This window comes from Suncus etruscus, chromosome 13, assembly GCF_024139225.1.
Source record: "Suncus etruscus isolate mSunEtr1 chromosome 13, mSunEtr1.pri.cur, whole genome shotgun sequence".
NCBI classification, from domain to species: domain Eukaryota; kingdom Metazoa; phylum Chordata; class Mammalia; order Eulipotyphla; family Soricidae; genus Suncus; species Suncus etruscus.
In genome coordinates this window covers 43,501,562-43,516,088 of record NC_064860.1, presented here as the reverse complement: position 1 = coordinate 43,516,088, position 14,527 = coordinate 43,501,562, and the positions used below count along the sequence as shown (strand labels likewise).

Below are 14,527 nucleotides of genomic sequence, written 5' to 3'. Positions count from 1 at the left end.
TGTGTGTGTGTGTGTGTGTGTGTGTGAGAAATAGTCTAGAGAGCCTGCTTTGCATGAAGGAGATCCAGATTGATTTTCAGAACCACCCATTGGCTGAGCACTGCCAGAATCAGCCTTAAACATGGAGCTGGCAGTAGGCCTTGAGTGTCTCAGGTGTGGCCCTGAAACAACAATGTCAAATGTGTAGTAGAGTCCCAGGACACCTGTCTCAGACTCCTGTCTGAGCCCAAGTGTTTGTTTCTGGCTTCTCTTTGCAACATCCACTGTGATCCCAAAAGTGTCTCCCCACCACATGCAACAACTCTGAAGAGAAGGAGCAGAGGATGTGGTGCCTGAGGTGAGAACAGAGCATGAGGCACTGGGAGTCATTAACTCCACATTCAGGCCTTCTGGCATCCTGTCAGTGAGATCACCCCAGACTTTCCCCTGTCTTCTGAACTGTTTATAGCTCAGTATTAGGAAGGGCCAGAGTGATAGCACAGTGGGGAGGGCATTGCCTTGCACATGGCTAACAGGGTTCAATCCCTAGCATCCCACATGATCCTATGAGCACCGTCAGGAGTGATTCCTGATTGCAGAGCCAGGAGTAACTTCTGAGCACTGCCAGGTGTGGCTTCAAGAACAAGCAAACAAAAAATAAATAAGAGGTGAAGGAAGCAAACAAAGCTCACAGGAATGGGGCAGATGACTGCTATAGGGCTTGGAATTTAAGGTGGTAGGTCTGGCCAAAGGAAATCAAAAATGCATCATCAAAAGTGTGAACTAATGGGGGCTGGGAATAATAGCACAGCAGTAGGGTATTTGCCTTGTCAGTGGCAGAATTGGGACAGATCCGGGGTCTATTCCCAGCATTCCATATGATCCTCAGAGCCTGCCAGGAGCCAGGAGTAACCACTGACCTATGCTGGCCCCAAAACCAAAAAAAAAAAAAAAAAAGTGTGAACTAAGTGAGACTCACGGGAGTGCACACCAGGGAGATGGAACAGCCAAGGTCAAAACTGCACTGCTAAAGGGAACACACCCAAGGGCCTGTGAGGAGCTGGCAGAGACTGTGAGGAGCTGGCAGAGATGGCGAGAAGAAGCAGGAGCAGGGTCTGGTAGGGAGGAGGTGTTCTGGAGTGCCAGAGAACTTCACTAAGTGTGCCTCTAGCAGGACTGCTGGTTCTCAAAGAAGGTAGGCAGGGGAGAGGACAGGGGGGAGGGCAGGAGGGAATCTGGGAACACTGGTGGCAGAAAATGTGCACTGGTGAAGGATATTACACATTGTATGATTGAGACTCAACCATGAACAATTTTGTAACTGAGAAAAAAAAGTATTATGAACAACCTTGTAACCATGGTGTTGAAATCAAGTAGTATTTTTTAGGGGAACTGTTTTTTCTTTTTTTTTTAATCTGGTGGAGACACATCTGGCAGTGCTCAGGGCTTACTCCTACTTCTGTGCTCAGTAATCACTGCTGGAGAGTTACAGCAGACCATATAGTATGCTGGGGATCGAACCTGGTTCTGTAGCAAGCAAGTGATCCACCCGTTGTACCATTGCTTCACGCCCATGGCTTGTTTTAAAGCCACATGGTCTGAGACAAGTTCAAGAGCCTTTGTGTTCTTGCTCCTTCCACTGCTCTAAGAAGCAGGTAGAACAGGATTAGCTGGGATGACACAGGAAGGACTAATTGGCAAGAGAGAGGCATGAAGCCTGGCTTAAACACAGAATGGCACACAGAGGATGCATTTGAGGAGCTCTGACTGGGGCTCATGGTGCCTGCTTTCCTCTGCACCCTGTTGGCCTCTGTTTGTTGTAACAAGATAAGAGTTTTGTTCCCCAGCAGTGTCTGAGGAAAGCCCGGCTGTTGCACAGACAGGCAGGTATAAATGCACATATGAAAGAAATCTCAGGGGAGAAGGAGACAGATTAGGAAAGAAAGAAGAAAGAAAGATGAGGAAAGAAAGAAAGATGAAGAAAAAAGAGAAAGAAGATAAAAGGAAGGAAAAGAAAGAAAGGGAAAAGGAAAGAAAAGATCAAAAGAAGAGAAGAATGAAGAGTGGTGAATATGGAGACAGAAGTGGTAAGATTCTCTGGGCCAGAGCCATAACACAGCGAGAAAGGCAGTCAACTGGGGTTCAATCCCCACTACCCTATATGGTCCCCTGAGTACCTACAGGAGTAATTCCTAGTGCAGGGCCAGCAGTACCCCTGAGCATCATTTGGTGCTGGCCCAAAACTCAAAAAATAAATAATTTATAAAAGAAATAATCAGATTCTCAGCTGCTGCCATGTGGTGGGGCCATAGCCTGAGTCCACATAGCAATGCTGGCCCAGAAGTTATGAAAAGGTGGGGTGACAGGTAAACTGCACCCCAAGGACATCCTAGGGAGAGTGGCAGAGAGACCTTAAGTCCTTCTAAGACGCACCATCTCTGGTCAAGTAGGAGCCACTACAGAGAAGCCCATCAAGATGGAACTGGAAGGATCTGCCCAGTCTGTCCCAACAGAGCCAGAGAAGGGATAAAACTAAGCCACTGTCCCCAGATCCTTGAGGCTTACAGAATTCGGAATTTCCTCTCTCATCTCCTCTTACCCTCTTCCCTCCCCAATGTCACTGCTGTCATTGTTGAGATGTCCAGGGACCTAATGTTTATTTGCCTCAGTGATGGACACACCCTCTGGGTCACACCTGGCTTGGCCACTGCATGTGGACTGGGTTTGGGGTAGAAATTATGGTCTCACATCATCCCAGGACCCCTGTGCCAGGCTCTTAGACCTGACCTGTGGCAGCTCCATCTATTCTGCCCTGTGTCTAAGGATCATGAATCTTGCTTTACAGCAGAGAATGTCAAATTCTAGAAAGGCAGACAAGAACCTGCTTGACAAAGCCAGTAGACAACTGAGCAGAGACACCCCTCACTTGCCAGGAATCCAGTGCACACTTTGGGAAAGACCAATAGTGTTACCTGTTGCCTTATTGCTCTTCTCCAATGTCCCCAGAGAGCAACGGAATGTTCTAGGCTTCTCTGATGAAAAATAGTAGCCAGGTGCCAGAGGAATTAAAGGTCCTGATAAGGGAAGAAGGACATGCAATGGACATTAGTCTTGGTCTACCAGAAGCCAAGTTGTTGGGATTCTAGAATGTTCTGACATTCCAGCAAACACTGGATAAAACTGAGTCCCATCATGGCAAGAGAAACCTTGCCAGGTAACCCAGTGGTTACCTTGGAAACTGTTGGCATTGGTCTCCATTGCTATTTACCTGGTAACCTTTGTGAGCCACTAGGCATGATTCAGAGGAAAAGCAATATGGCATCTTTCCTGACTTGGTCTGGATTCTGCATTAGGGTATACTGGGGGGTGGGGATAACACCTAACTCTCTCTGTACCTCAGTTTTCTCACCAGCCAAATGAATAGTTTCTGACCTCATAGGGATTCCTTCAGGCAAAACTGAGACAACAGAGACCAACCAATACAGTTGAAAAATTTAAGCATAGTGCCAGAGAGCTAGAAGAAAAGAAATGGCACTTGATTTGCATGCAGCTGACTTATTGAATTCCTGGCATACATATGGTTCCCCAAGCCCTGCTAGGAGTGAGTGATTGTTGAGCACAGAGCCAGGAGTAAGCCCTGAGCACTGATAGGTGTGCCCCAGCCCCCAAATTATATATAATAAGTGGGTTGCTGATGGGGGTAATTTGTTCAGCCCAGTTTGCTCAGATGACTACATGGGTCCTCTTGCATGGCGCCTGCCCACAAACTAGGGCCTCACTCAACACTATGCACAGAGCTTGGCTCTGCCACCCACAACTGCCTCTGAGGCAACATCAGTTGCTACAATGCCGGAAAGCATCACTGGTCACTTATCTGGACCCCGATCAGTGCCCAGGAACTGCTGCTGTTCAAGAGAGAAGCAGCAGAGAGAGGACTGAAGGCTGGTCTCCTAGGGGTGGGACCAGTTCCTCTCCCCTCTTCCCTTTCCAAGCCCATCCTAGCCAGCATGGTTGCTCCCATACCCACACCCTTTCACCCCACTGTTTGCCTGGCCCTTTCTCTAGATGCAACCCCCAACATTGCGGTCCCCCAAGAGACTGTACCATAAGCCAGGGACCCTCTCCAGCCTCAGGAGTGTCTGGACACAAGGTAAGGTTGGGGGCAGGCCCAGGCACTGACCTTGATGCTGAATTTGAATAGGCACTTGGGCCCCAGCCTCTCTGGTTACCTCCTCTTCCTTGGTTATATCAGGAAACTCAATATTGGTGGCTGGTGTTCACCTAAGCCAATCCTTAAGTGCTTTGGCTGGAAGGCAGGAAGGGACCTTCTCAAGTTTGGTCCCAAACACAGACCATGAACTTGGGAGATTCAACCTCTGACCTCACAGGCATTGAAGGATCTTGGGCCTATTATGGACTTTAGAATGGGGTGCAGGAAAGAACTTCTACCCCTTGATAGTGAAAGAGACTCTACTCTGCCCAGCTTTAGGGGGTCATGGCTCAGGTTTGTCAAAGCAACACCCTATATCTGCCTTCCTCTTCCTTTGGTCTTCTCCCTGTCTGTCTGTCTGGGTTCAATTGTTTTCTCTTTTTTTTTCATTTTTTTTTTTTTTGGATGAGATCCCAAAGAACATCATTTGAACCAGCTGTGTCCAAGTCAATGCTAAATCCATGTTCTGGGTGGAAGTAGGCCTCAGTCTAGAGGTAGAGACAATAGTAACAATAGCAAATATGGTGCCATTTCCAGTCCTCAGGACCCACCATGGCTCACTCCATCCTCTCTGCCATTCAGAGCAAGTTCTATAGCCATCCTCATAATGTAGAAAATGGGACAGCAAGGGGGTCTGTCATGTCCAAAGTCACACAGTAAGGGAGGAAGATTCAACACAAGGTTGGGGTGGGGGTGGGGAGTCCTAAAATCCACATCTTAGGTCTCCTAGCTGGTGCCTAGGGTTATCCTCAGTTCACATTAATAGGCCAATACAAGCTCAGGGTCTGTTCCCAGCTTTAAGCTCAGCAGCGACCCTTGGTGGTGTTCAGAGACCCTTAGGTGGGTAATAGGGATTGAACCAGGCAATGGCTGTATGCAAGGCAAATGCTGAGACCCCTGTATTACTCTCTGTCCTGCCTGAATTCACATTTAAACAATTTCTTTAGTAAGTGAAGGCTAACTCTGGGATGCCTGTCGGCAAATAAGTCTCTAAAGCATAACCCCAACTTCCTGACGCAGAGTAAACAAATGCTTGAAGCCAACAACACCGGGTCTGTTTAATGGAAAAGAAAAAGTTCTGAGCAGCTTCCCAGGGGTCTGGATGACAGCTAACTTCCCCTTAGATATGAGAGCATGGCCAGATCAGAGCACTAACACAGGGGTTAACACACTTGCCTTGCATACGATTAACCCTGATTTCTTCCCTGGTACCATGTAATCCCTCAAGCATTGTTGGAGTAATCCTGGAGCACAGGACCAGGCATGGCCTCTAAATAGCAGCATGTGTGGCCTTAACCACTTCTCCAAGTGAGCATGTTGGGATTTTTGTTTTGTTTTGTTTTTGGGCCACACCCGGTGGCAGTGCTCAGGGGTTGCTCCTGACTCTGCACTCAGAAATCGCTCCTAGCAGGCTCAGGAGACCATATGGGTACTGGGAATCAAACTGAGTCCATCCTGGATCAGTTAGCCCCGTGCAAAGCAAATGCCCTACCACTGTGATATTGCTTCAGCCCGTCTGGCTGAGAAAAGAAAAGTTTCTTCTTTAGATAGTGAAGAGAGGACCTAAGTATGGATTGGGGGGGAGGGGGTGTTAGCCACCCCTTGCACAGCCTAGTCCTGTACAGAGACCAGGAGTTTTTCCAAGAAGAAACAAGCTGCGGTGTGGAGCAGAAAAGCATGTGCCTGTTGTTCGCGTAGTGGATCTGCCAGCTAAGCGCCCCTTCCACCAGCCTGCTTAGATTTCCAGGTCAGAGCACGTTGGGGAGAGCACAGCTCTCCTTAGCTGCACCCTGAAAGTACCACCGGCTTTTCTGTTTTCCCCCTGGTGGTCTAATCTGGACTTGGATCCGGCCCTGGCTTAGACCATGAGCCAACAGGAAAACAGCAGGTGAGCTTCTGAACAGCGCCTCTCTGTCCAGGGATGAGGGAGTCTACCCAGCAGCACCGTGGGGGCGTCCCCCACTCCACTGCCTCCCAGAACCTTCTGTCTCTGCAGGTGTTTTCGGAACTTGGCCTCAGCGCATCAGTGACCCATATTTTATAACCCTTCAGGTTCCTATAATTCATCATTCACCCCTTTCTGAAGCCCTGGAATGAAAGTCGAGCAGCTCGGGGGCCTGGCCCTTTCTCCATTCTCTCCCCAAACACATCGGCCCGTTTGTTCCTTTCATGGCCCTTCTTCCTGTTGCATTCTGCCCGGTCAATGGGGAAGGAGTGAAACCGGATGGCTGGGCCCGCGCGGGGAAATGACTTCAGTACCACCTTTGTTCCCTCTCATTCCTTTGAGTACACTTGGCCCCGCATAGCTATGAAAGGGCTTGTTGAAACCCTTTGGAACACGGTGCAAGAGCTCGAAGTGCCGGGCCAGGACCGTTCACATCTTTTCAGGCTGCCCAAAACTCGGTGTCTCTACTGCCAACTTTTTTTTTTTTTCTGCAACAAAACTAACCATGACATTGGACATTGTGGTCTAAATTAGCCACAGCCTTCCAAGCAAATTGTCTCTTTTCATTGTGTTAATGTAAGCCTTTGAGACACTTGGCTTCAGCCACTGACTTGGGCAAGATGCGGGAATATTTTTGTTCCGCCCTCAACGGAACTTCCAGGTCTCCCATCGTGTGAGCTCATCTCCCTGTGTCTTACTTAATGCCCCGTACAAGCTGCTTTGCCCATCACCGGCAGTGACACTTCATTTCTCTGCTTGAACTGTAGCCAATCTGCTCTCCATTCTGGGGGTGGCGGAAACTACCTCCAAATCGTCTTTGAAACGAACCAACAAAAGATGTGCTTCCCTTCTCAGAATTCTTTTCATGTGTTCTCTGGCAGTCTCTTTCTTAAAGAAGGCCGTGTCCATCTGCACTGAGGGTTCTGGAAGTGAACTGTTCTGGAGTGCAAATGGCACACAGCATGTCACGGTGGGTACTCAGGGAAGAAATGACAACAAGATCTCTGTCATGAAAGAAGTTAAATAAATATGTACCCTCTGGGGTAAACTGTGTTATTCCAATGGGTTAAGCCGGCTCAAGAGTTGGTGAGTAAAAGAAATGTGAAGAGAGATAGGTAAGTGCAGGAATGCTTAGATCACCCTGGACCCCAGATCTTAGGGAGGAGAAGGACAGAGAAGAAAAGAGGTCAAGGGGTGGGGAAGGAAGAAGATGAGAAAGAGGAGTAATTGGGGGTAGGGGTTGGAGCTTTGTTTATATTTGGGGGGTTAGAGAGATGGTACAGCTCTATATCCAAAACACAGGCTCAACAATGCTGAAAACAGGGGTTCTAAGCTGGGAGGGAAAAGGGGGGAGGATGAAAGATGGGAGCACTGGTGAAGGGAGTTGACGCTGGTGGTGGGATTGGTGCTAAAATATTATATGCTTAAATAAATTTTTAAACCACTGTTCTTTAATTAAATAAAAATCATTTAAAAATTAAAAAAATATTAGTGTCATCTCATTTTTATTTCCTTTGAACTTCTGGGAAGAAAACAAGTCATTAGAGAAATATGAATGCTGACTAAGTTTGCTGTTGAAATCAAGTTCAGTAAAAATCAACCTTCCTTCAATGACCTTAATCAGGCTGGGCCGAAACCATAGCACAGTGGTGAAGGCATTTGCCTTGCATGCGGCTGACCCAGGTTTGATCCTGAGCATCCCATATGATCCTCCAGCTTGCTAGGAATTATTTCTGAGTGCAGACGCAGGAATAACCCCTGAGTGCTGCCAGGTGTGGCCCAAAAACAAAAACAAAAGAATGCATCAACAAATCAAGTGATCTTAATGGCAAATAAAATAAAAACAAAGCTCCCTATCTTATTTCTCTTTTTGCCCCTACTGGCCACATTCCATCCTGAAGATTGAGCCTGGCCAGGATCTGGCTGGGTATCATTGTGAATAGCCATTTGCAAATAGTCATTTGCCCTTAGACACAATTTCTATTGGAACTCTTGAGCCAATCAGAACTATTTCTATGACTGGGATTGCATGCTCCAAAGGTGTTCCCAGGTAAGGGGGACAAAAAATTCCTCAGGAGCTCCCCACCTTCTAAGAACCCTTAGACAGGGGCTAGATCCATGGTACAGTAGGTAGGAGCTTACCTTGCAGGTGGCTGACCTGAGCATCCTAAATTGACCCCAGCATCCTAAATGCTCCTCTGAGCACCACCTAAGTGCAGAGACAGGAGTAAGCTCTGAGCATTGCCAGGTGTGGCTGCAAAACCAAAGAAGAAGAAGAAGAAAAAAAAAAAAACACTTTTACTAGGTCTGCCATCTTCTCCTCCCTACCTGCTCTGCCCTCTGCCCCTCTTGATAGTTTTGCCTTTGTCTCCATGTCCCAGGCCTGCCACCTCCATCTGGATGGGAAGAATAACTTTGGGTGGTGAGTTTCAGCATCTCTCTGGAATTTTGACCTTCCAAAGGTTTTTGAACTCCCTGGAGGAAAAGGGTTCTTTAAAATACAGACTCTGGCCTTCCCCTCCAGATGTGGACTCCAACTAGATTAAACAGCACCTTAAAACATTTTGGGGGGTGATTTTGGGGTCACACCCTGAATTTCACAGAACATCCTCCTGCCTCTGTGCTCAGGGATCACTCCTGGCAGAATCCAGGGGATCCTATATGGTGCCAGGGATCCAACCTTGATCAGCTCTGTACAAAGCAAGTACCTTCCTTGCTCTACTCTCTTCCCTGTCCATAAACAGTGCGTGTGCGCGCACGCACACACACACACACACACACACACACACATACACACACACACACACACACACACACTCATGGGCAAAGACAAGAGCGGTTGTTATGGAGGTTTCTGTTGACCCCCAAAAATGTCCTAAATGAGAGCAGCCCCAGCAGCTGCCTCCCCTTGCTACTGTTTGTGGGGCGCCTGCCAGGCCATAATCACTCCCTGGCTCTTGCAGCCTTGCACTTTGCATCCAGAAGGAGGACTACCAAGCTGCCAGCACCCACAGGCACTAAACCCTGTGTCCATGTGTTGCCAGCCTAGACACCTGCCACTCTTCTGGGGGACTGGGGAGAGTTTCCTCTGCATGTGTGCCTGTAGCATTGTGACCAATTCAGGGGACCCTCAAAAGCATCCCATGGAAAGAGGACTCCTTTAGGGAAAAGAGGGAAAAACTACCTGTGTGTGCATGTGTGTGTGGCTGGTGGTGAGAGCGTGAGTATGTGTGTATATGTGTGTATTTGTATGCAAGCATGTGCGTAAGTGTATGTAAGTGTGTGCACATGTGTGCATGAGTGTGTCCATTCCCTTGACTCCAGTCTTCGCCTCCCATGGAGAAGGAGCTGTTCAGGGGTCTCTATCCTAGGGTATATATTCTGTTTTCCTCTTATTTTTCCTCTCCCAGTTGTCAGGCCAGGATCCCAGGCTCCCCTGCAGAGGTAAGCAAAGGAGGGACCAGTCCCTACCTGGAACCTGGGTTAGAAAACAGAGTAATTTGAGGCATGGTTTTCAGGGTATTTTCTGGGAGCCCCCTCTGCTTGACGTGGCTACCTTTATCAACTCAACAAACCTGCCAGGGCCTCACTCTCCCTTCTTCCTCCTGCCAGATCCCAATCTTCCCCATCACAACCCCTTCCTTCACTTTCTAGAAGGCTGGTCCAACTAAAGGGGAGACCAGAAGGCACTACTGAGAGGCTGGAGACCTAGTACAAATGGAGAGGGCACTTGCCTTATACTTGGCCAATGTGAGTTCAGTCTCCCACACCCCTATGTTACTCTAAACCTCATCATGAGTGATCCCTGGGCACAAAGCCAGGAATAAACCCAGAGCAAAGTCAGGTGTAACCCCCAAACAAAATTAAGACTGAAAAGGCCTCTCTGGGAAATGACTTTGTCTCTTCTATCTGGAAGGACTTTGTCCACCACCACCACCACCCCTACTATTCTTCAGGAGCCTCCTTTTCAAGATCTAACTGAGGCGTTTAAAAATGCCTTGGCCCTCAGGGTTCTTGAGAACTACAAAAGTAACAGGTGAGTGGGAGAAAGTGCTCTGAGAGGTAGAACATCTCAACAAAAGGTGAAATGATTCTCCAGGGGTTCTCTGCCCACTGGAAACTTTAGATACTCTTTCTTTTTTTTTTTTTTTTTTTTTTTTTTTTTTTTTGGTTTTTGGGCCACACCCGTTGACACTCAGGGGTTACTCCTGGCTATGCGCTCAGAAGTTGCTCCTGGCTTGGGGGACCATATGGGACACCGGGGGATCGAACCGCGGTCCATCCAAGGCTAGCGCAGGCAAGGCAGGCACCTTACCTCTTGCGCCACCGCCCGGCCCCTAGATACTCTTTCTTTAGTCTTTCCCTGTGCCAAATAAGTCTTCTTGGGGGACTCAGCTCCCTCCTTCACCCTGTCTCTAAGCTACTCCCCAAATATTATGTCATATGAGGGTTAGTGGATCCAACTTGGTTCCTTCCTACCCTATGAAAACTACAGGAAATACCAGGATTAACATGCAAGCCTACCAGATTTCAGACCAATGTCCACAGACACTTTGTGGACACACAAAAGTCTCTAAGCACCTGACCAGGTTTAAGCATGAATGCATAGGACTTCCCATCCCCCTGACAGCCACAATTCTGCTGAAGATGAAATCCCCACGTCTGGACCATAGGATATGCTCTCACAGTGAGAAAGAACAGGAGCCAGTCCCCCAAGAAGGACACTGTCTATGTCCCTATGCAAATGATTTGAATCTTTGTTTTTATATTTTTATTAAATTTTTCTTTGGGGCCACACCAGACAGTGTTCAAGGGTTACTTCTGGCTCTGTGCTCAGGAATCACTCCTGGTGTGCTGAGGGAGCCATATGAAATGCTGGGGATTGAACCCAGTTGGCTGCATGAAAGGCAAGTATTCTATCTACTTATATATTAAACCTTATATAAGTGTTGAGTTAAATAATTAAGGATGGTGGTGGATGGTGAAGGATGGATGGAGGGATTTTTCCCTGCCATCCCAGGCCATGTAGCTCCGCAACCCCCATCCAGCTGGCGGGTCCCAGGTTTAGGTGAATCAGACTCATCCAGAGACAGGCATCAGGAAGCATCAGCTTTATTCATACCCTAACACCACATGTGTGGCCTACATCATAACCTTTTAAGCATTTGCTATTCTTAGCTTGCCCTGCATCTTAACTCCTTTCAGCCATCTTCCCTTTGACCTCCATGCTGGCCAAAGACCAAAAGAGCAAGACCCACTAATCCCCTGGGTCAAAGGCTTTATCTACCTTTTCCAAGACCCCTCCCAGGAATGGGCGGGGTCTTGCAGGTAAGGTCAAGTTACCTAGGGAGAAAGGGTGGGGGATGAGGCTTCATATAAGTGTTTAATTTGGTTTTGCTTTAGAGCAGTGCTTAGAGCGTACTCCTGGCTCTGCACTTATTATTATTCCTGCTGGGCTCAGGATGCTGGGGGTTGAACCAGGGCTAGCTGCCTGCAAGGCAAGCACCCTTCCTGCTATGCTATCACTCCAGTTCTATTTTCCTATTATTTTTATTTCAAACACAGAGCATGACCCTCAGCTGCTCTTAGAGCTTAGGCATTAATGGATCAGGGGAACTAAAGCTTAGTGTTGTGGCCTGGTTTTAAAAATAGCATCCTCAAATAACAACAACAACAAAGAACAACAACAAATAAAGTAATGTTGGAACAGAACCCAAGGTATGGGCAAAGGCTTGCAGGCAGAATTGAAGAGTAGATTAGAGAGGGAATATAGATGTGAGAAACTATAAAGACTACTGCAGCCCTGGAGTCAACAAGCACATCGGTTCTCCTGGGGCTGAGGAGGAGTCTCATGGTGAACAGACCCTTTATAGGACATCTGTTCTCAAACCAAAGAGCAAGAAGAGTGAGGGTGTGAAAAAGGAAGCTTATTTCATTTCTGTATATTCAGTGTTAACAGTATGTCTTCCAGAACTTTCTGTGATGGTGGAAATGTTCTCTTTCTTTTTCTGTCTCTGTCTCTGTCTATATTCCGGTCTGTCTCTATCTCTGTCTCTATCTCTGTCTGTCTCTGTCTCTCTCCCCCCACACCCATGCACAAATCACTTAGAATTTCTAAGCACTTGAAGTGCAATGCTGATACAGTCCCAGAACTAAATTCACAGCTTCATTTGAATTTAATGACCAAAGTGTGGTTGATTAGAAGGGCTGGTGGCTACCATCCTGAATGGATGAGGTCCAGTTATCCCAAGGGTCCTCTTAACCTGGGTCATTTTTCAATGTGACAGTGACAAACAGCTATCAGAAGAGGCAGAGCATGCTTCCATCATCCCCAAGCAATGCTCTTTTATTTAGAGGTGAGAAATCCTCAACAAAAATGAGTTTTCTAGTTTGGTTTTCTTCATGGGAGGCCAGTTTCCAGCATGAGTTTTTGTTTTTCTGAAGGAAAGGCTCTGAGAGAACAAATGTGTATACTATTGGGGGGGAGGGAAGATACTTGACCCTAAAAGCCCCTCAGTCCCTAAAGACCATCAGTCAGAAGGAAGACAGGGTCTCTGGAAGTGAGTAAACCTTCAATACAATTCATCCCTGAGCCCAGAGGCAGCATTCTTGAAATGTAGCAAGAAATCATCTTTTAAAACAGTGTCACTAACTGTGGATACAACTTTATCCATAACAGAACAAAATTTCAAGCAACCCAAGGATCCATCCAAAGGAAAAAGAATTGGCAAAAATGTTGAGTGTGTGTGCAACTGCACACATGTACACATATTGTACAGACACTGGACTCCTTGCTCAGACTGTAACCAAAAAGAAATTCTGGCCTCTGCTATCACACAAAGGTTCCTTAAGATAAACTAAACTCAATAAAATAAAGATATGCTTTGGGGCGAGAGAGGCAGTACAGTGGGTAGGGTGTTAGTTTTGCACCCCATTTGGTTCCTCCACAACCACGAGAGATCCCTCAGTGTGACCAAAACGTAGGGGGAAAAAAGAAGACATGCTTTATGGTGCCACTTTCCCTGGCCCTTGGGCGCATTTATGTGACAGTTTCAAACCCTCTTTGTAGCTTCCAGGAGTTGGCAGGCAGACGGATGGGGAGTTAGTGTTTTTTGAGCCCCGAGTCCCACTTGCGAAGAGCACGAGAGTGCTGCTGAAGCTGTTTACACGATTCAAAGTAACATCGGTTCAGAGGGTACCTACCCCCTTGAGAATTGTGTCCCCTGTCCAACTACTTAAAAGGAGCAAACAAGCAGCCTTATGTCTACGCCCACAGAGCAGAGGTCGAGGGGAGGCGAAATGAGGCACGTGAAGTTTAGCCACCCAGAACAACCAGTTCTCCACGCACCACCGCGAGACACCCCCCAAAGTCCTCTCCCTCTCTCCCTCCCTCCCTCCGGGGGACGGTCCCGCGACACGGCACCGACCGAAACTCACAATAACCTCCTGAGCGTTGCCAGCCGGGGCGCGGGTGGCCAATAAGCAGGCGCCTGCGCCCGGCCTCGCGCCCCCATTGGCTGCGCGCAGCTGCCCGCGGGCCCCGCAGATTCCCAAGCCGGGTTTAAAGGGGTCGAGCGCGGGTGACAGCCCCGCCATCGGCGCCCCGCGCGCAGGTCCGCGGGGAGGGCCGGCCTGCCGCGAGGCCCACGCTGGGGGGGCCCACCCAGCGCCCCCTCCCCAGATGTACTATGCGGTTTCCCAGGCGCGCGTAAACGCGGCCTCCGCGACCATGCTGCGGCCCCAGCGGCCCGGAGACGCGCAGCTTGGCGCGTCCGTGTACGAGCTGGTGGGCTACCGCCCTTCGTCCTCGTCCTCGTCCTCCTGCTGCACCTCCACCGCCTCCACGACGGCCGCGATCCTCCCCAAGGCGCCTCGCGACCAGGCGGAGACGCCCGGCGAGTCGCTGGGCGCGGGCGGCGGCCCCCGCGCCGACGCCAAAGAGGAACCGCAGCAGCTGCTGCGCCGCAAGATCAACAGCCGCGAGCGCAAACGCATGCAGGACCTCAACCTGGCCATGGACGCGCTGCGCGAGGTCATCCTGCCCTACTCGGCCGCGCACTGCCAGGGCGCGCCGGGCCGCAAGCTCTCCAAGATCGCCACGCTGCTGCTGGCGCGCAACTACATCCTGCTGCTGGGCAGTTCGCTGCAGGAGCTGCGCCGCGCCCTGGGCGAGGGCTCCGGGCCCGCCGCGCCGCGCCTGCTCCTGGCCGGCCTCCCGCTGCTCGCCGCCGCGCCGGGTTCGGTCCTGCTGGCGCCCGGAGCCGTGGGGCCGCCCGACGCTCTGCGCCCCGGCGCCAAGTACCTGTCGCTGGCGCTGGAGGAACCACCGTGCGGCCAGTTTGCGCTGCCCGGTGGAGGCGCGGGCGGAGGCGCGGGCCGTCCCGGTCTCTGCA

The 14,527-nt window shown here is 49.4% G+C and overlaps 1 protein-coding gene across 1 annotated transcript in view; it reads left to right on the top strand.

Moving 5' to 3' along the window:
• Nucleotides 1-13,711: 13,711 nt before the first annotated feature.
• The window catches only part of OLIG1 (oligodendrocyte transcription factor 1), a 1,025-nt gene continuing 209 nt past the window's right edge, over nt 13,712-14,527 (top strand). The window contains exon 1 of the mRNA XM_049785808.1: nt 13,712-14,527. This exon is cut by the window's right edge and continues 209 nt beyond it. Within this exon, the coding sequence (XP_049641765.1) occupies nt 13,816-14,527 (712 nt within the window). The 5' untranslated portion in view covers nt 13,712-13,815.